Raw genomic sequence first — 25,828 nt, 5'->3', positions numbered from 1 at the left:
ACAATTAAGTCTTAAATCGATTATTGGTCCAATAACTTACTTAAAATATTAAAACTCGTGAGAATATATTTGAATTCCACAAAGAGCTAAAACCCTAATTATAATTATTAAAAATAATAATATATCCATGGTGTAAAAGTAAAACCTTTTTATATGTCTTTGATAATCAAACATGCATCACCAAACATGTATATAATACTATAACATTAAACATGTATCACTGCCTTTTCCGTACAAAAACAATCAATACAAGGGAAATGAACCCCCAAAACATGTACTCCTACTACATCACTTTAGTCACATTATCAAAATACAATCAAAACCAAAACCAAAACCAATCATTCCCCACGTTCAATAATTTAAAGAAATAAATCATAACCACAATCACCCAATCTGGCACAACAGAGAGGTGTCAGGTCACAATTGGGCAGCAACTCAACTCAAATCACAACTAAAAGAACTGTCAAATCATTATTCTAAGTTTCTAACCAAACCAACTAACTCCATGATGCGTTTGAAATGTTGCTGTTAGAGAGTTAGCATGCAACCATCATCACCATGCCATTACAACACACACTCTCTCTTCGTACTTCTCTCTGTATCCAACCAAAGCGACAAACAAACACAAAACAATAAGACAGCCTCCGAACGAACGGTTACATTACACCTTTCTCCTCTCTCTCTCTCCTTTTTCTTTCTCTTACGTTAGAACGAACACCAAAAAGAGATGCACCCATTGGGACCCGCGAATGTCTCACGACCGTTCGCGACATCCTCGAAAATCCTCCGCAGATCTCGCAACTCGGTAGATAGAGATAGAGAGAGAGAAAAAAAAGGATTGTTGGATTGTGTCATTTTTGGAAGCGAGAGAGAGAGAGAGAGAAAAACGCAGAAACGAAGGAGCGAGGGAAGAGCAACAAAGTCACCATCTTTCCCTCTTTCTCAATGCTTATGTTTCTGGGTTTCGCTCCGTTTTCTCTCTGACAGCTTCGTTTTCCTCGGAGCCGGTGCTCGCGACCCGTTTCCGCCGCTAAAATGGGTTGCGCGAGCTCGAAGAAGACGGTTGCCGGAGCCGGCGGCTCTACCCCGGAGGGGCCATGCATGGTGCGTTCGAGTTCGCGAAGACAGGGCAATAATGGGTCGGGGCGGAACCGAAAAGGTGTCGCGGCGGAGGCGCGTGAGGGGGAGGCGCGTGAGTGGAGCAAGGGGAGCTTGAGAGGGGGGACTGGGTCGGTGTCTTTAAGGTTGTCGTGTAGGTTTGTGGAGGCTGAGCAGAATGCGGCTGGGTGGCCACCTTGGCTTACTTCTGTTGCTGGGGAAGCCATTCAAGGGTGGGTCCCACTCAAAACAGATTCTTTTGAGAGATTGGATAAGGTACCTCAACAACCCCATCTCCCAACTTGTTAGTAAATTTGAAAGATTGGATAAGGTTCATATTTACTTTCGTGCGAAAAACGTTAGAATTCGTCATTTATCAATGCATGGATTTAACATTTAAGTTTATAATCATGTGTTTCATTCTTTCTCAAAGTTGGCTCAAATTGATGTAATTAATTAACCAATATTATGTTTGTTGGAGAAAAGATGGGCTTGAAACTCCCAAGCAAGTCTTAGACTCGAGGTTTCTGAATGAAAAAAAGTAATTGAAATTTGAAAGAGGAAGCTTAGTTAAAGATATAGGTCGGTAACACAAAATAATTGATGTAATTAAATGAAAAAAAGGACAAAACTTATCGGATCAAAATAAGAGTTTCATTTGGAGAATGTACCGTAATAAAGATTTGCATTAAATGTTAGCACAGGTTAATGAGGTAAAATTCCAATTTTAATAGAAGAATAATACTATCTAAGTTTTTTAGTTGAAAAAATGAATGCTTAATGGGGGATTATGTTATATGTAAATGATAGTTGGGTCAAGTTCATGTAGGCTTCAATTTTTGCAGTAATGATTTTGTTTAAAGATGCAAATAAGCTTTGTAGTGTGATAGAACAGATTATGAGGTGGAGGCGATTTTTTTTTCTTACTTTTTATTTTTTGGAGGAGAATAAATGATGGGAACGGGACAGTTGTTTTTCTTTTACTTAAAGTTTTCGATTTTGGAGGCAACTTCAGTTGTGTTGCAGCGATGTCCTATGTAAAACAAAGCTAATTACTTCTTCAATTTAACATAGACAGAAAATTTAACTATTAGTCTATTATGAATATGAAAATATTTATGTTATATTTGTGAATCAGCTCATGAGCTTGTAAAGAACAGGTTCATTTCTTTAATCTACAATGACACATTTCATGTTCTCTGACACACTTATCTAAGCTAGAATTTCTTGGCCTTATGGCTTATTGTCATCATGTGGTCTACATTTTTCTATTTATGGCATTGATATACAATGGCTTAATATTTCCTTTTCTGTAGATTGGACAAGGTACATATAGCAGTGTATTCCAAGCACGCGAAGTTGAAACTGGAAGGATGGTTGCCCTGAAGAAGGTGCGCTTTGACAAACTTCAAGCTGAAAGCATTAGGTTCATGGCAAGAGAAATACTAATTCTCCGCACACTGGACCACCCAAACATCATGAAATTGGAAGGTATAATCACTTCACAACTATCAAATAGCATATACCTTGTATTTGAATACATGGAGCATGACCTTGCTGGTCTAGTAGCTTCTCCTGACATAAAGTTCACGGACTCACAGGTTTGTCTTAGTCTCCACTTCATTTATTTAATTTTGAGTGTTATCGGTTGATTACATATTTACTTTACGCTGAAATATGTTTTTCATATCTTTAATATATTCATTTTTTAGTTTATTACCTAAAAAATATATATTTTATTTATTTATTTTACTACCTAATATTTTTAAATTTTTATTTCTAGTACTTGTCGTGAGTCTAAGTCGTTAAGTGATGAGCTGATACTCTATTAGCCTACTACATCATCACTTAACCGATAATATGACACTTGTTAACTTGTCGTGTCATCACTTAATGGATCGAGACTAACTATATATGACAAAACCAAAAGTTTGGAAATGTAATAAAAAAATAATTTTTACGTAGTAAACTGAAAAAGGAATATAATACAGGTGTGAAATGCATTTAAGTTTTTACTTTAATACATTAGATGTTACCTTAATTGTTGTTTCTATCTTCCCCAACAGATTAAGTGTTACATGAGGCAGCTATTAAGTGGAATTGAGCATTGTCACCTTAAAGGTATTATGCATCGAGACATTAAAGTATCTAATATATTAGTGAACAATGAAGGTGTTCTCAAGATAGCAGATTTTGGATTAGCCAATACCCTTAGTCCAAATAGTAAGCAACCCTTAACAAGTCGTGTGGTGACTCTATGGTATCGTCCTCCTGAGCTCTTGTTGGGATCGACGAGTTATGGAGTTTCAGTGGATCTATGGAGTGTTGGCTGTGTATTTGCTGAACTTTTTCTAGGGAAGCCCATCCTTAAGGGGAGAACTGAGGTAACCTCATTATCAATGTATTTAATCAAGATTTTAACTTATGAGGAGTGTCAGTAATACACTTATTCTAAAACACTGTCTGCTATTGGTTGAAATTTATTGAAAATTATAAAATTATGAGTGGGGATCATGAAATTTGAAGTGAGATCACGGAATTTTGAGATTTCCTATAAATTTTAGCTAATAGTAATGGGTGTGTTCAAATTAATGTGTTAATAGAATCTTTCACTAGCATTTCTCTTAATTTATATACACTGTTAAAACGTTTTTACACAGACATCCAACAGGAATTTACCTTATCACCACATCGCATTAATGAATAGGATCATGAAATTGCCATATCGCTTTGACATTAGTGAGATAAAAATCAAGACATAATTCATCCTTCTAAGGATAATCAAACAAGGAACATACTAGGCTAGACTAACAATGCATCGGTTCATCTGTCAGGCTAACACTAAAACTTTGGTGGCTTAATTTGTTTATTTGTCTTTAATCTACAGGTTGAACAATTGCACAAAATTTTCAAGCTTTGTGGTTCTCCACCTGAGGAGTTCTGGAAAAAGAATAAGCTTCCTCTGGCCACAATGTTTAAGCCTAAGGCTAATTACGAAACCTCTCTTCAGGAGAGGTGTAGAGGCTTTCCTGCAACTGCTGTAAACCTACTAGAGACTTTACTTTCCATTGATCCTTCCAAGCGCAGGACTGCCTCCTCTGCTCTCATGTCCGAGGTGAATTCTTTATGCATTTTACTCGTCTTCCCTTTTGTACAAGATTTATCTTTATGATAAAGAATGAGTTAACTTTGAGGATGGTGTTTTGTGAGTAACTCACATAATTGTTGTTTTGAGAATGCTGATATTAAAGTGTTTGCTCACTGTTGCCTATTGCACAGAATTGAGTTTGATTTCTGATTCCCTGTTTCATGTTGTACCTTTTGTAGTATTTCAGCACCAAGCCATATGCTTGTAATCCGTCACACCTGCCAAAGTATCCACCAAGCAAAGAAATGGATGCCAAAAATCGGGAAGAAGTGCGCAGGTATATCATTTGTGCTCAGTGGTCTTGTCTTCTTCTATTCATAGAAAATAATCACGATAAAGCTATTTTCTACTTGAATTTTTCTCCTGCTTTGAGTGCTATTTATGAATCTAGTTATCATTATTCTTCATAGGCCAAAGCCTAACATTTGGCCACATCCACAATCCACATATATTCTATCAAAACCTTATGCTGGAGAATTAGGCATTTGAAGTGAAAAAGTTGGTAATTATAAACCAGGAGGATAAATTATTCATTGTCTTTAATCTTTATATTCATAATCTCCTTATGGTTTTGAATATTCATTTAAACCATTAATCTGGTCCAAACTTGAGTATCTTAACTAATCAAATTATTCAAAATTTAATCATGTTTTTTTATTGAAACTTTGTTTAATTTATTTCCAATTTCTGTGACTGAAGTCCTAATTTTATGCTCAGGAAAAAGAATGGAGGTAAAGTGAGAGAGGCTGTGACATCAAAAAGGCAAAGACAAGTCCACAAAGTTTCCCATGACCATATCAATTTCAACCAACCAGCTTTGAAAGAGGTGCTCTTGCTTTCATTGCTCAATGCCACACTACTAGAAAAAAATAACTACTTTTATTCACTTGTCTTTCTTCTTTGTGAAGGAAATGCAGAATGTTTCTCAAAATCCTGGTACAAATGATGGTAGGGCATATGTTACAAAAGGAAAAGTAGCAGGAGCTATGCATAAAGAGCAACCAAAGCCTTCATATGATGCAAAGTCAGAGGCTGCCCAAGTGGTGAATGGTTGCAATGGATACAGTGTATACTCAGGACCGGCACCAATCTCGGGATCTAGTGGCTTTACATGGGCTAAAAGGAGAAAACCAAAAGCTTCATCCATATTGTCAGATGGCTCAAGAAGCAAAGTCAGTGCTCTGGATCCAACCTTTGCAAAAGGTACATATGATTTAACAGAACATGGGATAGAAGTTTCAGAAAGGAAACATAGTTATAACACAAGCCATCGGGATGAGACTTCCAGCTATGTATCAAAAAAGTACCAGGCTCCTCTCGTTCAACAAAAATCATTCGATGTAGCTGATACATACAACTCAAATTATTACATGGACTTTGATTTCACAGATAAAATGGATGCTTTGATAGACACTCAGGTAAGTTTGAAATCCTCAGGTGAATGTAAACACGTTTTATGATCAAACAAAACCTTAAGGTTATCATTGTTGGTCATGCCTAAGATACCACTTTTTATAATATAAACTGAAATCAGTGTCAGACTTGGCAACTAACACACTTAACATATGTTTTTGACTAGCTGGAGATAACTATTTTCTAGTGGATTTAATTTTGATTCACCAGTGGTGTTGTAAAACTTTATTCTTATAAAAGAAGTAATCTATAACTTAATTCTCCAAAGATCAGTAACATCAACATGATTCTCAAATGATAATTTTATTCCTCAAATGACATTAATTTGGTTCTAGTGAATAGTAACTTGAGGACCATTTTGATGAACAGAAATTATCTTTAGACGACCAAACTGGCGTAATATCATTTGCAAACCGAATTATTGTTCTTAGAATCTTTCCATGACCTATATAAAGGCTTATAATTATTTTTTGTTTACTTTTGATGGAAATTCTTATCTAGTAGTGATGTTTACACTGAATGTGGATCATGTTAGAAATCTTGACATGGATCAAAATACCTATGTATTCTATTTTTATTATGTTACATCTTATTTTACGTACCAAATTTTACAGGGCCACAGAAAACATGATGAGCCAGTGGAGCAATCAGTACCGAATATGATCCCATCAAATAAAAATGAGGAGTTGTTGCATTGGAATGAAAATGATATGCGACAATCTCTTCGTAAATCAAGGTTGGGAAGAGGTAAAGAGGCTATTTTTATCTAGGGTGATGTTACACACAAAATTTAGTGAAACAAACTTACTACACCCCCGTTCTGTGCTATTAGATCCACTGGGAGGTTATTGCATCATATCAATACTTTTTTTCATGAAAAATGATTGTTTCTCATCACTTTGTTTACATGCTTTAACACTTCTAAAATGCCAAATCACCAAATACATAAAAAGATGACAGAGAGCAAAGAACACAATTTTTTAAGAGAAATTCTAATTATACCATAAATTTGTACAACTTACAAATAAGAGAAATAATAACACGAGAGCAGAGAGAAAATGAAGTATTCTCCTATAAGCTGTTGTATGAAAATAACATCTCAACCACTTTCCTAATCCTATAACCTTTTTGAATGGTCTAGAATATACTCATATCTCATAGTTTGTGCATTTATTTTTTGCCTGTGTTTCTGTCTGCCTATCATTTTCCTTTTATCTGCATTCATTGAATAGTTTGATGAGAACTCAACCTAATGTTGCAGTATACATTCTTTTTTGGTCTCTAACTTCTGTTTAAGGGTAAATTACAAGTTGTTTAAAACAAAGTTACAATATAACTCGTTACAAATTACCAATATATCAATTTTGTGTATCACAGACCAATAACACAAGGATCATAGGAGTGGATTAATCCCACATCTACAAAAGGGGTGCTCGGCCAAACATTGTGGCCATTGTTGTCTGAACCATTCTAACTTCTGACTTCAGCTCTCTTGAGTTGATATCTTTGGCGACAGTTTCCCCCTCCTTTTGTTCACTAGACTAGAGTTAAGTGTTCATACAGATTTATAGTACATACATACTAGGACTAACACTGAATTATGTATAGGATTACAGCAACAAATTGCAAAGCCCACGTGTAATGTGATATGTTTAAAGAAAGGTTAAATTTTCTAATAGAATTTTTTTCCTTCGCAGCCTTTCTGGTACATGTACTCATTTTTTTTTTTCACCCAGCCCTTGTGAATGCAGATATTAAAAACTTGGAAAAAGAGAAATCTCAAAGTATTATAACTAAAAGTACTCTATATATTGTTTTGAACATAGGGACAAAATAAGGATTTTGTTTTCATTTACATTTTTTTTGTCGTTTTTTGTTTTTTTATCTGTAAATGTTAAATGTTAAGTGTAGTTTTTGTCTTTCGTGGTTCTAATTCTTACATAAATTGTAATGCACAAGTTCATGGTCATCTCATACGCTTCAACATGGGTCTATGAGCACGTGGTAAAAAGATAGAAAGTGTTTTTATTAAAAAAGAAAATATTTATAATATAAAAAATAAGATTTAATGTTTATTTGCTTTTAGTAATTTAAAACATTTCATTATATATTTAATGCGTCCACACTATGTTTATGGATACACATTTAAAAAATTATGAAATATTGTAGAATAGTTAGAAATAACACGTTTATTTTTTTCTTGAAGGATACGAAGAAAAAAAATTGTGTAAAATGTTAATTATTCAAGATAAATGTGTTTCTAAGAGAGAGACATAACAAACGTTATTATGAGTTTATAGCATGACAAATAATCTAAAATATATTTCTTCTTTCACCATGTTTACACAAGTGACACACTCACATGAAATTAGTAAGGAGGCATCTGGTTCCAGACTAATTTTCAATTCATATCAGTTTAACTTCCAAAACCCATACATAAAAAAAAAACTTCCAAAACCAGAGTTTGATCTCCTTGTGTATGCTGCAACTTATTGAGCAAGAGATGAAGATTTGTTCTTAAGCAATTTCTTTGGTGAATCATACTCATCAATAAGCCCTGCAGGATTGATATGAAGAGAAATCATATTCATATTTATGATGAGATAAAGTAAAGAACAAGAATGAAAACCAGTAACAAATAAAGAAGTAGAAAGAAAGTGAAGCTTACCTTAATTTTAGAAACAGAACGATGTTATGCAATCCAAGATTGAAGTTCTATTAGCAATGGTAATGATTCTGCATTCTGAAAAATGTTGCTTCACTGTTTGCTGAATAGTATTATCTACCTTTGACCCATACTCCAATTTTTTCCATTCTCATTAACCGCAAAAACTCATGATGATAACTGATAAGAATACCTTGCCATTACATGTAGTCATATAATTAATAAGTGTCACTAGTAACACATCCTATATCTATCCTCATTAATAAAAAGGACCAAGATATATTTGTAACCAAGAAAATATAATTTTATCCTTCAATTCAGAATAAAGCCAACGAATAACCTTTGAAAGGTACCTGTAAATCCTGGATATGAACCTCTCCAGATGACGGCCACGAATAATCTGGTTGGTTGTCCTTTACTACTAGAGGAGCTTCACTTGAGATGGAGGTATGCTGAAGTATTCTTTAATCGGATTAATTTTGTTCCCCAAATTGCAAAGACACCACATTTAACTAAATTGTAGTCCATTTAGACTAGATTAAGCCCATCTGTTATAGCCAATCCTGCAATGCATTGACAAAAACAAAATTGAGTTAAGAAGGGGACGAAGTTTAATGCCTAGTTTCATAAAGGAGTATTTATGACTAGAAAATGTATGTAATTTGAATTACTCACCAGGAGCAGTAATTGAATTTGGAAAAGATATAACGACAACCAAATAGAAGGCAAATGTGATAGTGCATAAAATATCCAATCTGAAATTCAGCCATTCTTGCAATTGCACTAGCACTGTAAAATCGGGGTTAGGAATATCTATCTATGTTGGCCTTTTGGCTCAACTGAAGATCTGACATATCACGATGCTCATCCTACTTCTCACTTTTGGCTCAAGTTCTAAATCCCTCAGTGAATCTGTGTCCTTTGTGGTGATACTCAATGTTTTAAATGTGGGCATTCTCTTTGAGGACATGACTGAAGACAAATCTTCTCTATGTGCACCTACAAGTTCCATAATATCAGTGTCTGACCTGAGAATGACATTGTATTTTCCTGGTAGAGTTATCCTTCCTTTTCTAATGACCTACACAAATAGCAAGCAAGAGAGAAATACCGATATTTGAATTCATTAGCATGTAAAATATTAGTCACAAACTAATATTTGATCAGCATCAGGTAAAAACTCTACTTGATGAGTTATCAATATCACAGTTAATGTTTTTAGAAGGCCAAGCAGACACTACTGAAACATCATGTAGTAGTAAATGTAAAATTAGATAACAGCCTGTCCATCCAAATGCTTAACAAAACTAGTGCAATAATATTTGAAATATGTCATCTATTACATTCCCCTAACACCATTAAAATACCGTTTGGTGAACAATCGCCCTCGGGAAAATACCCTGCTGTCCAGTGGCTAGTTGGATAGCCGCAACTGAGTGAAACTACTTGTAGTTTAGGCCTGCGCAATAATCTCTGTGTGAGCATCTACTGAGAGTCTCAACATGCCATTCGTGGTGCTGGAGAGAAGCATGTGAGTAAACTCTAACTGATTCATTACACTACAATGTGTAGTGAGTCTAGTGACCCTCTTATTTATATTACTAGGTTAAGTATATACAAGCACACGGGCTTAGCCCAAATACATACTAAAATTCTTCGTTATATTCACTCTTTAAGTCTTAACAACTAACAAGTGCCCTGCCTTATTGGATGTCTTGCTGTTTTACCAATTTCTGTAATCAATTAAAAAGAAGAATCCAATTCCATGGGGTTATAGCTGTATCCATGTCCATGATATACTGCTGGAATTTATAGAGATAAGGAAGCAAAGTTTACTCATTAAAAAGGTTAGAACTGCATTTGGATAAATAAAAAAAACCACCTAACTAAAAAAGAAAAGGACTAATCTCCTCATCATTTCTATGCTATACTAGAACACTCTCAAGAATGAAGGGTTTCAGATACCGAGCAAGGCCAGAGGATATGGGCAACCTCTCCAACTCTTCCTCAATGTAAGAGTCACAAGTGACCTCGCAAATGGAGAGGAAAAATGGAAGCTTGAAGTTGAAAGGGAACTTTGGTGACACCATATACTCATCCTCCATTGTGAGTTTTCTGCACCCTCTTGTTGGCTCCACATACAACTTGTAGCATTCTTGGACTTGTAACTCTGTGCTGATTAGCCTCACCTCAGCGGTTGGTGATGTTTGTGGTTGTGCTGTTACCACACTCATGATGTGGGTGTAGTTGGTGCTGGGTATTTCCAGATTTGAAGTGGAAAGAAAGAGCAAGACACTTGTGTGTTGGGGTGGAAGTGGAAAACAACATTGTTGGATTGTTTTGTTGATAACTTGGAAGGATGGAGATTGGAATTCAGGGGTACTCAGGACAACATCGTATGAACACTCTTGATTTTAATGTTGAAGAAGTGCTCTTGAATTGAAGTGGAAGACAACAACATTCCAATGGTTAGTGTTGTGAGCTGCACAAGTACTTATTACTTTCCCCTTTACTCCCACGGTAGTACCTTTTTAGTTATGTTATTAGCGTGTAGTAGTATTTGACTAATTTCTGTAATATATATTTCTTTTATTTACAAAACTCAAATTTAATACTTTAAGAAATTTTAATCTAATTTTACTCCCACTAATGATATGTCAGGCCATGTTTACTTCTCCATTCAAACATGAGTAGCAAAATTCAAAGCATTTGAATGGGAAAATTACAAAGGCCTTGCTTTGGAAACACTACACTTGAGGGTTTCCAACAATACCCCAAGTAGAAAAACATACTTTTGGGTGCTTTTAAATATAACCCAAACATGCTATAAATGTTATGCTTGAATTAAAGTTAAAAATAATTTTTTTTAAGTTCAATGTACAATAATAAATTTCAATACATAAAATAAAGAAGAAAAAAAGCGTACTTTAAAGATTTTTTAAATAGTTTTTTAGTTTGTATTTTTTCTAGAAATAAATGAATATGATAGTGAATATTTTATTGTTATATATTTGTTGTTATTATGAGTTTGTTTGATAAGATATTTTAACTAAGTCTTATCTTTTTTAGTTAAAAAAATTGTTTAACTATTTAGTTTTTAAAATGTAACTTGAAGTAACGTTTTTTAAAATATTAATTTTTAGCTTATAACTTCTTATATTTATTCTTCTTTTCTCCTTGTATATTTATTTTTTAAAGGTAAAATTTTATTTAATTTATGTAATTTTATATTTTTCAGTTATTTTAATAGATGATTTTATCAAACACTTGTGATTTTTTTATCAATAAAAATAAAAAATAGTATTAAGAAGTTTGCAATAATTTATGTAACCCACTAAATTAGATCTCTTAGATAAACATCTGTGATTTAATAAGATTTTTTTTTAACTTTCACTTAGTTTAAATGCCAATTAAATTTTCAATTTTTAACTGACTTTTAAACTAATTTTGTTCAATATTATTAATGAATATGAATATGACAGTCGAAATTTTTTTTGTATTTTTTCTAAAAATGTCACCTCTCAACATATAACATGCAAAATTATACGTTAAATTAAATCAAAATATTCACGTAATTAATATTTGAACTAATAACATAATTTTTTTTAGAATTAACTCCAACATAAAATAATATATTCATGAATAACTACGATATTTGTTGCAGCATCAATCCTACTATCCTAGTGCATTGAGAGATAAAATACAGCTGTAACTGTAAGACTGTAACTATCAAATGTCAAATGTCAAATGTCAAATGTCAATTGGTCACCCGTCCCTTCTCAGGTTTTCTTTTACACAAGTTATCCTCCTCTCCTCATTTTTCATTTACAATCCTTTTAAATTCTTATTTAAATAATCTAAATAATATGAATCATATTAGTCACTATCCGTAAACATTAAAAAACAAATATATTTAATAAAAATATAACATTTAATACATTAAAAATTTAAAATATTTCAATTTTATTTAATAATTTTTAACTTATTAGTAAGTTTTAACTAGGGTACGGTATTACTTATTTTGGTATTGAATTATGAAATTTAATCTCACTTTATCTTCTTTTTCAACAGAATATGTCCTTGAATTTAACTCTTATAGAAAATTACCATATACTTCTCGCATGTTCAGTCTTGAACACTCATTGAATTATGAAATTGAATCTCACTTTATGTTCTCTTCATATATATCACTAATAAATAAGAACATATTTGGTTCCAGGCTAATTTTCAATTCAGTATCAATTTAAGTTCCAAAACCAGAGTCTGATCTCCTTGCGTATTCTGCAACTAGTTGAGCAAGAGATGAAGATTTGTTCTTAAGCAGTTTCTTTGGTGAATCATATTCCTCAATGAGCACTGAAGTATTGATATGAAGACAAATCATATCCACATTCACGATGAAGAAAAAAGTTTTAAAAAAGGGACGAATAAATAAGAAGAAGAAGAAAAAAAAAGTGATGCTCACCTTGATTTAGAAACAAAACCATGTCACTATCCAGGATTGAAGTTATTCTATGAGCAATGGTAATGACTGTGCATTTTGAAAAAAGTTGTTTCACTGGATTAACCATCCTAGTGTAATAGAAAACCAACTCAAATCAATTGGCTTAAATTTGATTGGGTTGAGTCATGGGTTGAATCATGGATTTTAAAAATTTAATTCTATCATGTTCTTGGTTTGTGTGGTTAGAGGTTTTTCTTTTTCTTTTTAATTTAATTTTTTTGAGTTGAAAGAGACAGATCATGTTGAACCAACAATGGTAGGTTAAGTGGCTGGTTCCTAAGCATTTGGTTAGGGTTTCAAATCCTAACTTGTATGTATGAAAAAATCAGTGATGGGAGGGGACAACCTACCTATGAGTACCAGTGCCAGCAGATTCTCTGGAGGAATTTAAAAAATCTTAGTGATGTACTGAAATATTCCTTTGCAATCATATGCACAAAAAAAAAAAAACAGATTATGTTGACATGGCAAAAAATAATGCTAACAAAATTGCTCACGTGTTAAACTGTTAATATCATAGCATACGTTTCATATCTAATAAATTATGACTTGCAATAGCTCTAAATTCATTTAGTGTGTGCAAGAGTTGTTCATAAATTGTATGAGAATTTCAAATCTTTTAGACGAGCTCTGCTAAAAAATTTTGGATCATGAAATAACAGTTTTCATTTTAGAATTGCATAGCTAATAGAAATGACACGTTGCATGATTGTTTTATTATTACTAAAGATTCCATTTTACTAGGCTTAAAGCCTAAATAATTTGGCAGATAACGTTTGAACAGAGACATGGATTTTGATGGTAGAAGAGTAACTGAATGTGCCTTAGGTGCGTTGCTGTGACCTTAGTGAAATTAGAAAGAAGAATAGTATATAGTAGAATCTCTTTTGTCGTTTCTCAAATATACAATAGAAGAATAGTATTAACATAGTAATATACAAAATATTATATAAATATATATATATATATATATATATATATATATATATATATATATTACTATGTTAATATTCTGTAGTTCACACTCTCGAATGAGCATGCAAGGGAACTATATTGTAGAATATAGGAGGAGAAAATTGCTACACTAACTCATGCACCCACTTGATGAGAGAGAGAGAGAGAGATATTATATGGCTTGTACGTAATTGTGGCCTAATTATCTAATAAAACAATATAAGCATGAGAAGTTAACAATGAAATAAACTTAATTTCTAAAGAGAAGTTGGTGGTGCTGCAGTAAGGCCTATTGTATATGCTATACCATTATCAGCTACCAGAATCTCCACATACAACTTTACATTTCAAATTTACAATTTGCAAATACAGTGTGCAGCAAACTGTAGGCACTGCAGCAAGCTTATCATTGGTCCACTAAATTTTTTTATTTATCAATTAAGTTTTTATGAAAGTTTATTCTTCAATCAGTGGGCGACCGAGTGTATAGTAAAGTAAATTGGACTGAAATTTTGTAGGGTGAGCGTTCCGTTTACAATCGTAAAAGGTGAAGTTTGATTTATCTATTGATATTACCAAAAAGTAGGTGATCCTTCAATACTTCCCTCAATACACTCAACCAAAATTGAGGTGGAACGTTTTTAGCGTGTAATAACATTAACAAGTATGAAGTATGTGTACCAAAAAAATCAAAAGCGGATTGAAATAGTAGAATTTTAAGTGATGCCAATGAGTTCCTTACACTTTATAAAGTTGAAGCTTGAGATTAAGTAAATAGTCATATTTGTGATATTGAAAGTTTAGGTCAATTTTCAATAATGTCGTGTTGTTTTCTTGGCAAGTGTATCAAGTTGCATAAGTAGTATAAAACGGTAAGATCGAGTATTGAATTTTACAGGAACTATGTTTGTACTCAGAGTTATATGTATATCTAACAATTAAGTAATTTGTGACTCAAATCGAATCTTATTCATTGATTAACTACATGTATAAATTAAAAAGAATTAACTACAAAGCAAGAAACATGAAGGTTGAGAAAACAAACTCTCGAACTTGTGAGATGATGTTGTGATGAGTTAAGGGACATGTTGGGGGCTCAGCTTGTTAGAACTTCTCTTGATATAATCTTAATATATTTTCTCTTTTAACATTAATATAACTATTATCCGCATCTACTAGTCTATTCTAACGAAAATCCCTCGAGTGAAAGAACCTAAATCATTTAATATCACTCTCAATCATTTGGTGATTGATTACTAAATGATTTGCATTAAGAGCAGAGAGGCATGAACATTCTAAAGGAAACCACTTTATCCCTAGATATGACTCACTTTAGATATTCTTTCCAAGTTCTTAGTATACAAACATTTCTCAATATTTATATCTTAAAACAGTACATAAGGAAGGATGAAAGAGAAATGGATTGAAACAAACTGGTCAGAGCTCTGGAAATGGAATTCCTTGCACTAGCTCCTTGCTTTTCTCTGCTTCCTTGTTCCTTTGCTTCTGTTGGTTTCCTTCGTGCTTTAGGAAACAAAAAATATTTCCTTTCCTTTTTATATGTTTCTCCAATTAATTGGCTAATCAGAACTCTCTTGTCCACTTAACGTGACACTCGCACTGAGCGCGCATATCCAGCTGGATCAAGTGGTCACACACTAAACGTAGAATGCGCACTTAGTGCGCTTGCTCGTGACAGTTGTCTTCCAATGTGACTTCTTGCACTAAACGCCTTGCTTGGACTGAGCGATTTTGACTCATTGAACGAGGAGGTCACGCTGAGCGCAACACTTCAGCTCATTAATCCTCTTACATGCCTCTGCTACAACTCTGTACAAAATACAACCAAAATTACTCTAAAATCATTAACTTTAACATCTTTTGAATAAAAACTGAGAAGAAGCTAAGTCCTGTTATTTTCACACACAATAAACAATAAAAGATAAGAAAATGAGATAATTGCTATGTGATTTCAATATACAAATAATGTATGCATAACACTTATCATGAGGCCACATTTGGGCAAATGGATTGTATATGCAAGGCGAAAACATTTATTGGCAACATTTGTGAAACATTCTACCCCAACATGTATATAAATGAAAAAAAAAACACATAAAATGTGAAATATAATTAAATCAATTTTATAAAATAAAATCGTAAGTAAATCCACGTGGGTAAAAGGTTCACGTTCGCGTTAATCATCAAATTAAAAACTTATCAATTAAGGGCGTGAAAACATATTCAGCTCAAAACAAGGTCATTCAAAACTCCAAAAAATGAATTAAAGACTCAACATGTAAAACAAAATGATAAAAACTACATGTCTAAAACTTCATGCAATCAATATAGAAACTCATGCCCTAATGTCACATCCTATCAGAACATTGTGTTCTAGTATCCTCTAGCATGAGATTCTTCATAGCCATTCACCTAACCATCTGTTCCCATGAATACAAAGTTCGAGATTATCACAGGATTCAAACACAAACAACACATAAGAAGTGAGTTATCACATTCCTAACTAATAAAGAGAAACAGGACAACATAGATATACATATCATATAAATGAAATACAACTTACTTCAACACAGCTCACATCATTCCACCACTTATCGAGTAACATTGCATCTCAACAGTACACATCTTACACATTTTCACATCATTCACGTACTCAAGGATCTAAACACAATACCCCTCAATCAATCAATATCGATCAATACACAAGCATTATGCAGAAAATATACTAAGAGTCAATCCTATATGCAATGTGGTACCTTGTCAGTGAAAAACCTCGTCGGGCACACATGAGTACATGACAAGACAGACCACACACGGGTAGGTTGGGCTACTCTCACTAGCTGAAATCATAAAGAGTCATACTATTTTGTGAGAATGCTCCAACCAAGTGGGATTGACACAAGCTTAAAAGAGCACTCAAGCAGGGTGTATTTACTCCCAAGGCCTAGACTCCGAAGAGTTCGTCAGGGCATCTCCCTCCTGATTTAGGTCCAATCCAGAAAACATTTTAACACACAGACTTTATCTATGAATTGTACAAAACACATGACTCCTCAATTGTTCTCAAAATAATTTTAACTCGCCACGCCTCCAAGTGATTAAACTTGTCAGGTTCCCACTGTTGATCTCATCACAATACTTGTCGCGCATTAACTCGTCGCCCTTAAAAGGTCTTACAGTTGTGTGATTGTACGGTTCATAGCTCACAACTCAATACACACAACATCTCAATACACATGTATCTTACAATTCAACACATACTCAATTTATCACATACACTCAATCTCAATCACAATGTTATAATCCCAATATAACAATTTATCACGCTAATCTAGTAAATCTTGTCCAAAACACAAACGAATTATACAAAATTGCTTCTCACAACATGGGGAGTAAAACCCCTCAAATAATTTCACATAATCATATCAATATCAAAGGAATCAAAATCATATGTTCAAAAACACAAAAAAACATCAAGAGCACTCAATTTGATCAATCAATTCGCATCAGGGCATCAATTGACCCATCAAACACAAAAATCTTGTAATTATAATCGTAAAAGAAGAATTACAATACAGTAAACATTCCAAAATAAATCCTAATTTGATCTTCTAAGGATGTCTACACATGTTCATTCTAACCTCAATTGTGATAAACTCATCTCTTAGCTCTAAGTAGACTCACATGTGTAGTTTGGTAGGGATAGTGGTGTCTCTAGCGATTCCCTAAGATTTTTCAAATTTTCCTCTGGTTGCTCTACTAGGGTTTACAAGCGTTAGAAAGAAGGAAAATGGATTGGAGCCTCAATTTCATTGTCTGTGTGCTAGGGGCATTTCTCCCTCCACAAATATTATTTTGCAAATCGCAATAGTGAGATGTGTGAAAATGAGTTTCAAATCTGCGGTTCAAATTTCACACAATCCAACGATTAACGAGTCCGTGATTGTTGTTTTACTGGGACGGGTTTGGGTGTATACGAAAAAAGAAAGGGTTTTGGAGAGGAAGAAGAGAAAACGAATTTGAGAGAAAGAGAGAGCATAAGATACGTATGTTAAATGTAAAAACTGACCAATCCGGAGAAATCAATAGAAAAAACAAATCCCTTATGATACACCAAATCCAGCTCGATTATTGATACAATGAATAAATCTGTCATTTCTTGACATATCTCTTATGATTCAAAATCGTGGTATAACGTGTATCTTCCACCGTACCAGTCATGAAATAGATGAAATAAACTCCAAAATGGATTTTTGTTCAAGAATGAAATATTATTGGAATTGTCCAGTTCACCCTTTGGACCATATCACACCCCGTATATAATGAAATAGGATGAATTGAGAGACGATATTTTGTAAGTACATAATTATGTTGAATAAATTCACTATTTCTTTATTTTTCGATCGCCTGGAAAGAACAAGATGCTTCTTTTGTTCTATCCTCAACCATTTATGATCTCTAGTAGATGTCTTTACTTATAACTAGGATACTCTGCACCTATTATTTATTCTACTTTCTTTATTTTATTATTATGTAAAAATGAACTTCATTTTACTCCCTATCAAATGAATAAATAAAACATCATTTTTATTTTCTAAGAACATATGTTTATTTTATTTACTTTAAAATCATTATTTTAATTAATAAAACTATTTCTTCTTATTTATTTAAATACAAAAGCCTCGTTATTTTCTTAAAACTCTATTTATTTTAAATAATATTCTTTTTTATTTATTTTAAAAAAAATGGGGTATTTTGTCATTTCAATGATACAATATTCCTTTCACTTGTTTACCGGTTACAATAGTTAATAAATAAACACTTCTGCCTTTCATGTCATTTAGTAATACATGTTAATCATCCTCTGAATTTCTTTTCCTCCGAATGTACATTTGAACAGAAATACATGACTGCAGAAGTTGCATCCAATTTAAACACCTTAACTCCCACTTTATACAAAGGTAACTAATACATACATATATTTGTTTCTATTGTTGAATGCTATTCCCTCCAATTAACTGAAAACCCTTAGCATTCACCATCAACGGTCATTAGCATGGGCATTTGACCATTGTCATTAAGATCAATCTTGTTCAATCTAAGGCAGCACAATACTTTCTCCGGAAGCTCTTCTTGTTTCTGTGCCTGTTATTAGAAATTTAGAGAGATGGTCAATCTCAGTTGAAGGCTAACTATATAATGCTGGAAAAAGGGTTGTAGTGTCTCAAAATAGAACATTCAAGTTCATTTAAAACTTGATCTTCATGCATGCTGTATTATTTAATGCCTGACTTGGTAAAAAAATCTGCTTAGAATGGGTGAGAAACATGATATATGTAAGCATAGGAATTTATATGCATGTCGTAGCCGAGGCTAAGAAGGCTTGATGTGTTTTTGAATTGAAACCTGCTAAAGAAAAAGGGTAGCTATATGGAGTCATATTAAGTTTAAAAACCATAGATTTTATTTTAATGGATGTGGATACCCAATATTATATCTAAGAATACCAAAGTACACAAACATGAGACAATACCTGAATGGTTAGGCCTAGATCAAGAATGCCATCTTTCAAACGATCTCGAAATGCATCAAGTCCTTTTCTTGATATGTAGCTAAATCGATGAATGTCCAAATCAATCTCAAAGTAATTAGGACCCTATTGGGAGAAGAATAAACAACAGTCAATTCCTTGTCAGATGCAACAACATGTGTTTGGGTAGCCTATGAAGAGAAATTCTATAATAGAAAAAAGAAATGAGCTAAAGGTACCCAAACATCCGAAGTCATGACTTACTATGCAGGAAAAAGAGTAAAAAATATGGAAAAAGTAATCACATTAGTTAAAACATAAAAAATTGCATGTTTTGATAAAAAAAGTTTTGTATTATATGGTAATTATTTTATATTTTAAACTTCTTTACCGAGCTCATGGTATATCACACATGCAATTGATTTTACTATAAGTTTCCAATGATGCAACAGTCAATCCTTTTTGTTCATCTTTAAAGCTAGTAATTATCATTGTAGTTTATATGCATATGCATCCCTACATACTGGTCATTCACCTACCAGATATTGACTCCTTAAAGTTACTATTTTGTGTTTAAATGTAAATTTGGAAAGACTGATTAGTTTTATTGATTTGAAAATATATTCTAAGCATATGATGAAAACATCTTTGTGATGACACTTGCATCTATGATCTTTACCTTGTAAAAGTTGTGCTGTGGGCGCGACAGTACGGGTTTTCCATTATAAGCATTTACTAGTTTCTTTTCAGCAGAACTCAAGCGCATATCCTCAGGATTGATGAGTCCTACCATGATCTTTAGCCTTTCTCTAAAAGCAACACTTGATTCTTTTGCAAATCCTTTGACCTTTTCAGTCTCGTCCTCAACTAATTTCTATAGCATAAATAGGAAACATGAACCATGTTAATAATATTGATTGTTAAACATTAAAATATAATATAAGAAAAATATTTTAACGACGCTTCCAAACAGTCATGAAGACATGTTGGGCAGAAAGTGTATGCAGCATGCTTCAAACCGGGTTAAAAGTTGAACAATTGTATAGAAACCTTAAATAAAACTGGTGTAATCACATGACAATGACTCAAGAAATCCAATGCTGACCTATAAGAGTAAAATAAAGATTTTGGATTCTAGATCCTCCAAAATTTCTTATTTCATCAATTCAATTATTTGAATATAGACATCATAGAACAATAAGCTACAAACCCCAGAAATGTGTGACCCTGAATGAAATCTCAGAGTTAAAAGTGTGGGAAACAATATTGTAAATCCAATTGAAACAAAATGGCGTGCAATGAAGAACACAATATACTATTGACTTCATATAGACAAAGGTAACTTGGTGCCATAAGTTGACTAAAATGAACTTAATAATGGTTTGGAATGGGATAATAACAGTGGATAATAGATTTACCATAATGCTTTCCTGGAACTGGGAAGAAATGTGTTCATCAAGAGTCTCTGAAACTTTGAAATACAGTACAAGACTCATCCCTTCTCCATCACTATCACCAAGGAACATTGCTACTGGATATGTAGGCAACTGCCACGAACCATGTAAGATAATATAAAGGATGAGAAACCAATCAGCAGTACACAGTCTCATAATTTGATAGTGAAATAATGATAAATATTTCGACATTAGTACTGAAAAAAATGTTATGATAGTTGAATTAAAGAAAAATAACTATACCTGGATATTTACAATAAGAAGTTGGGGAATTTTCCCATTGGCTTTCACATTTGGAAGCTCAAGATGTCTGGCAATATGATGTATCTTTCTTCGACAGACAAATAGATCAACACCAATTGGAATGTATGGACTATGATTCGGTGCAGGAGACTTGTGCTTGTCTCTAGAAAGAGAATGGTTAGACAATTATATTTTCATGGAACTAAAATTGGTTATATTAGTATATATTGGAAAACATCTATATATATCCAAGCAAGGAAGGTAAACAGCATACTTGAAATAGTTTTCACCACGGAGTTGAAATGTTGAGGGAGGAATTTCAGACCAACATCCATGAGATGGCTTTTCTCCATTCTGACATGGAATTGTATGCCCTGCTCTGGGTCGAATCAAATATCTTTTTGATTGACCTTACATACAAATACAAGATTAAGGAGCATAATCAGCATAATATATTAATGTAGCATACTTCCATACAATAGATTCAAGCAATACAAAAGGTTGCCTTATTTTGGTACTTGCATTACTTTGAATTTGAAAATAATACTAATGTTCAACACTTTCCAGTATTCAAATTTATAGTTGGTAGTTTAAAGTGCAAGCCTGGTTCTGTGTAAATTTATTTTCATGGAGTGAAAATTGAAGTATTTCATAACTTACTAAGTTCATTTGCATCCTCTATGTCACAAGATCTTCGTTTGAAAGAAAGCCTGAAAATCTGTGACAGCCGTTTGCTTGGCCGATTCGGTGTTTTGTCATTGAAACTAACGGAGGGTGCCAACCGAAGAAGGCCTGATTTCCGTGCATTCTCTTGTGGTTTCTCTTCCAAACCATGTTTATATTCTTTAATACCTTTGAAGCTTCCCTGAGACTTGCCTAAGCAAGACATTCCAACACCTTGTGTACTAATAAGGGCAAAACCACTTTCATCTTTTCCCTTTAAGCTGTCTTGGTTGCCTCCATCAACTTTAACATAACTTTCATGATATTCTTCATACTGACACCTGTTATCCGTAAAACATGTCGATCTTCCATACTGGAGCACTTGACCACATGGGATGTTTCCAACTGTGCTGCCTACTATTGGAAAACCATCTGCATATAAATCTGCAACCCAAAGTAAGAAAGCAAAGAAAGAAAAACATTTTAAATGGTGCAAAATAATAATAATAACAATAATAAAGACAAAGTAACCTCTATTTCACACACTAAAATTATATGGAGTTAACCTGCCTATTCTTATTCCCATATCTTCTTTTCTCTCATTTTAATATCTACAATTATAGGAAAGGGTATTTGGAATTGGGACTTTGAACTTATTAATGGCAATTGATGTCACAACACCGTTAGGTCATTAGCATAACTTGACACTTTTGGCTCAGCATATGTACAATGATATTAAACATCAAGTATCGAAACCAACAGTAGTATAGTGCCCCAACATAATGTTACAATAGCCACTCTTATAGGCTAGAATTTCTGTACTCATGTTCAATGATTGTTTATATGTTAATAGGGCTTAGTTATTCATTACCTCCATGAACACTATTGAATTCGTCATCTGAATCAGATTCCAGAATACTGACTGAGTCAAAATAAGTTTCTTCTTGACTCACTACTGCAAGCAATGAAATAACAAATTAATTCAAAGTTCCAAAAGATACAAAAACTGAAAATACTAAAAAGTCTGAAGAATATACAGTTTGCATCAGCATCATATTGACTGTGGTGCCATTGAAGCTGAGTAAGATGGAATGCTGAATTAGAAACTTCCGAGCGCCTGCAAGTAGTAGTTGCACCATTTTCAAAGTTCATACGAACAACCTCACTTACAGAATAATCTGTTACACGTGCCCCTGCATTGCTATTCCTCTTCTTGATGATCTCACCAGGAAGAGAATTTGAGAACTTTAGACGAGGTTTTGTTATCCGTCTACGGATCTTCCTTGGTGCTTTTATTGCATTAGAAGGTACTGACACGCAACCCCCCATTGTATATTGTTAGGAATTAGGAATACCAGTTTCAAAGCCTCAGAATTGTCTTTGTAAGAATGACAAAACTCAAAATCTGCACAGTATATGTCAAAGGAAATTAACTCCAAAAATGAATGAAGATAACTATAGTGTCAAAAATGAAGGATCAACTAAAATAGCAGCTTTGAAAGAATAAAGAAAAAAACACAATTAAACAAGGAGACAATTAAAAATTAAAAGTTACATAATAATTTCTAATAAAAAATGAAGTGATATTCTAAAACTATTTTTCTCCTGAAACTCAAAGTTAATCAAAGTAAGAATTTTCATGGGATATCATATATCATACAACACAAATTCCATTTGAGGAAAGGAAGGCTGCTTTTACCTTTAAGCTCGGTACATATGGAGGAAATGAAGAAAAAGATGGAATTCAACACTTTGGAAAAGGAAGACAGATAAACCAATGAATATAACCACAACCAAAACAAATTTATAGTACACAGAGAGGTATAGAGAGAGATTTTCCTTTTGAGGTTGTTTCAAGGAAGCTACTGTTGTCTCCTTAAAGGAAGAGCAAATATATATATATATATATATATGGAAATGGCTAAAGAAAAGCAAAAGGATCCTCAGGTGAGAGAGACATCAGGCAAACAAAAAGCATATAAAGAATAGAAAAAGCGAAATGGCATAATAACAACCTTCAAAAGAGAAAATATATTGTTATTTTTGTGTACAATGCATCTGCACAGAAAAATAAATTAATATGTTGTATAGATTTAAAAAAAAATGTATGTTGTTGTATACATAAAAGGTTGTTTATAACACTTGAAATACTATATGAAAAGAAAAAAAAGTGTAATAAAAAATAGTGGAACACAAGATAATGGCTCAGGCAGAAGAACATGCAGAGTTTACAACCAACAAAGAAGAAGACAAGAACGCATAAAAATCTAAAACACATATATATCTGATTAAGAAATACAGACACACACAAAAAAGAAACTATAATTCTTTTTTTTATTCAGTTTTAAAGCAAGAAAAATATAAAACATCTATCTGACAAAGAGAAATGTCATCATGGGGGATACTCACATACCAGAAATGTTATATAGAATTGTGGCAGAGAAGATGTGAAAGACCGGCCAATTCAATGTAAAAAACACAAAAAAATATAAAAACAAATAATAAATAATTATGAAAATGTAAGGTGCCAACAAGCTTGTAACTCCTCAAGCATTGGCCCTAAGATTTGAGGTGTGACATTGATCTTTTGTCGCATGTTATAGGTGTAAAATATCACCAGCTTTATCGATAATTGATATCTGTCGAGGAATCTAGCTAATCAACATTAGGAGAGTTTCTCTTTTCAACCAAGATTTTCATCCACAAGGTGTTTTTTTTATCTACAAAGTTTTGAACCTGAAATCTTATTTAAGCAATCCAAACCAATTCCAGTTGAACTGGCGTAATGTTCATGTTGAATATATTCATAGTTTGATACCTCCAATAATAATAATAATATCAACAACAACAAATAAAGGATTACCTGTTCTATGAGAGATCTGTTGGGTGGGGTATGGTCTTCCTCTCCGTGCAATAAGGACAAACAATGAGGAACTCAAGGCCAAGGGAGAAGGAAGGACATGTGTACGTGGGTCCGACAAGGGCAATGTCGGATCCAGAACGTTGCAAGAACACAACACCTTCTATGTGTTTTCCTGTTGCAATAATTGTACTGTGTATAAACCACCTAATCAATCATTAATGAAGTTGATGCAAAGAATTAAAAGGAGAGATAATAAATATGAGGTTGAACAAACTTTGGTGCGGATAATAATGGCTATATATATATATATATATATATTCACCAAAGTGGAAGCTTCGGTGAGTTGATAATAATAATGATGAGAAGTTGGAATATGGAAATGGTGTTCATGTTTTATTGGTCGTGATGCCCCCCTTGAGTTTAGGTTTTCATGCACGAGATTTAGCTGGATCTATTCAGTGAGAGAAGAAAAAAATAACAAGAGTTCCCATGTTAGCAGCCATGCTGTACTACTCAGGATCTCATCATCTTATATTCTATTTTATCTATCTCAAATTTGGATATTATCCTTTTACTTATTTAGTAAAAACTTGACATGATGTTTTAAGTAACCTACATACATCATATATCAATGATAAAGATTAAAATTTAGTCAGTGACCACTCAATCCTTTTAACATGAAGTTGACCAAATTTAGAGACAGAATTTGTCATGAAATTAATAAATTGAGAAAAAAATATTAATTATCATGAAATTGAAAATTTATAATATATATATATATATATATATATATATATATATATATAAAAGATTTCCTTCCAAATGTCTACTACATTAATTACATTTTATTTATAAAAAATACACTAATTAATTAGATTGAAACAATTAATATATATAATTCCAAATAATTTTAACGTAAGGGACACTATATATGTCATTGGTAAAATATATTTATTGGCTTTATGGATGTTTAATATTCATTATAGAGCTTGTCTTATCAATTTTAATAAGATTTTTCTCTTAATTATTTTTTTAATCCATATAATTCAAATTTGAGATTTTTCATAAGACATCCAAGTTTCATTTCACTTAAAATTAAATATCACTCATTAATAAAATGAACTAAATTTTTTGATTTTATAAAATGGTCAAAAAGATATTGTCTATATAAGAATAGAGGTAATAACTATAGTAATAAAAAAAGTTAATAATGCTATCAACACAAATATTTCTACACCCTTAATCAAATAAAAGTTATTCTAAATATTAATT

At 32.8% G+C, this 25,828-nt stretch overlaps 2 protein-coding genes and 1 long non-coding RNA gene across 8 annotated transcripts; 1 reads left to right on the top strand and 2 right to left on the bottom strand.

Moving 5' to 3' along the window:
* The first annotated feature begins 447 nt into the window (after nt 1-447).
* LOC114422655 (protein IMPAIRED IN BABA-INDUCED STERILITY 1-like) lies at nt 448-10,909 on the top strand. Of its 3 annotated transcripts, none has more exons than XM_028389130.1 (9): nt 448-1,374; nt 2,415-2,699; nt 3,165-3,482; nt 3,986-4,213; nt 4,426-4,523; nt 4,964-5,072; nt 5,164-5,664; nt 6,274-6,406; nt 10,259-10,909. In XM_028389130.1, the coding sequence occupies exons 1-9, from the start codon at nt 1,036-1,038 to the stop codon at nt 10,273-10,275; spliced, it is 2,028 nt and encodes a 675-aa protein (XP_028244931.1). In that variant the 5' UTR covers nt 448-1,035; the 3' UTR covers nt 10,276-10,909. The 3 variants fall into 3 exon arrangements, with proteins under 3 accessions (XP_028244931.1, XP_028244929.1, XP_028244930.1); XM_028389128.1 differs by having other exon boundaries at nt 449-1,374; nt 5,155-5,664; XM_028389129.1 differs by lacking the exon at nt 10,259-10,909 and adding an exon at nt 7,037-7,358 and having other exon boundaries at nt 449-1,374; nt 5,155-5,664.
* Nucleotides 7,962-10,252, bottom strand: LOC114422669. Of its 2 annotated transcripts, XR_003668712.1 has the most exons (5): nt 9,692-10,252; nt 9,000-9,405; nt 8,678-8,887; nt 8,328-8,517; nt 7,962-8,216 (listed from the first exon to the last, which is right to left on the bottom strand). It is a non-coding gene; the product is annotated as an uncharacterized LOC114422669 (long non-coding RNA). The 2 variants fall into 2 exon arrangements; XR_003668711.1 differs by having other exon boundaries at nt 9,000-10,252.
* A 7,701-nt stretch (nt 10,910-18,610) lies between the features above and the next one.
* LOC114422657 lies at nt 18,611-24,828 on the bottom strand. 3 transcript variants are annotated; one of them, XM_028389134.1, is made up of 10 exons: nt 24,557-24,828; nt 22,731-23,098; nt 22,565-22,648; nt 21,691-22,137; nt 21,305-21,440; nt 21,031-21,193; nt 20,752-20,880; nt 20,013-20,207; nt 19,337-19,459; nt 18,611-18,948 (listed from the first exon to the last, which is right to left on the bottom strand). In XM_028389134.1, exons 2-10 carry the CDS (start codon nt 23,020-23,022, stop codon nt 18,832-18,834), a joined length of 1,686 nt encoding a protein of 561 aa, XP_028244935.1. In that variant the 5' UTR covers nt 23,023-23,098; nt 24,557-24,828; the 3' UTR covers nt 18,611-18,831. The 3 variants fall into 3 exon arrangements, with proteins under 3 accessions (XP_028244935.1, XP_028244934.1, XP_028244936.1); XM_028389133.1 differs by lacking the exon at nt 24,557-24,828 and adding an exon at nt 23,393-23,572; XM_028389135.1 differs by lacking the exon at nt 24,557-24,828 and adding an exon at nt 23,393-23,572 and having other exon boundaries at nt 22,565-22,645.
* Nucleotides 24,829-25,828: the final 1,000 nt, after the last annotated feature.

This window comes from Glycine soja, chromosome 8 (genome assembly GCF_004193775.1).
Source record: "Glycine soja cultivar W05 chromosome 8, ASM419377v2, whole genome shotgun sequence".
NCBI lineage: Eukaryota > Viridiplantae > Streptophyta > Magnoliopsida > Fabales > Fabaceae > Glycine > Glycine soja.
This window is presented reverse-complemented; position numbering and strand designations above follow the sequence as displayed.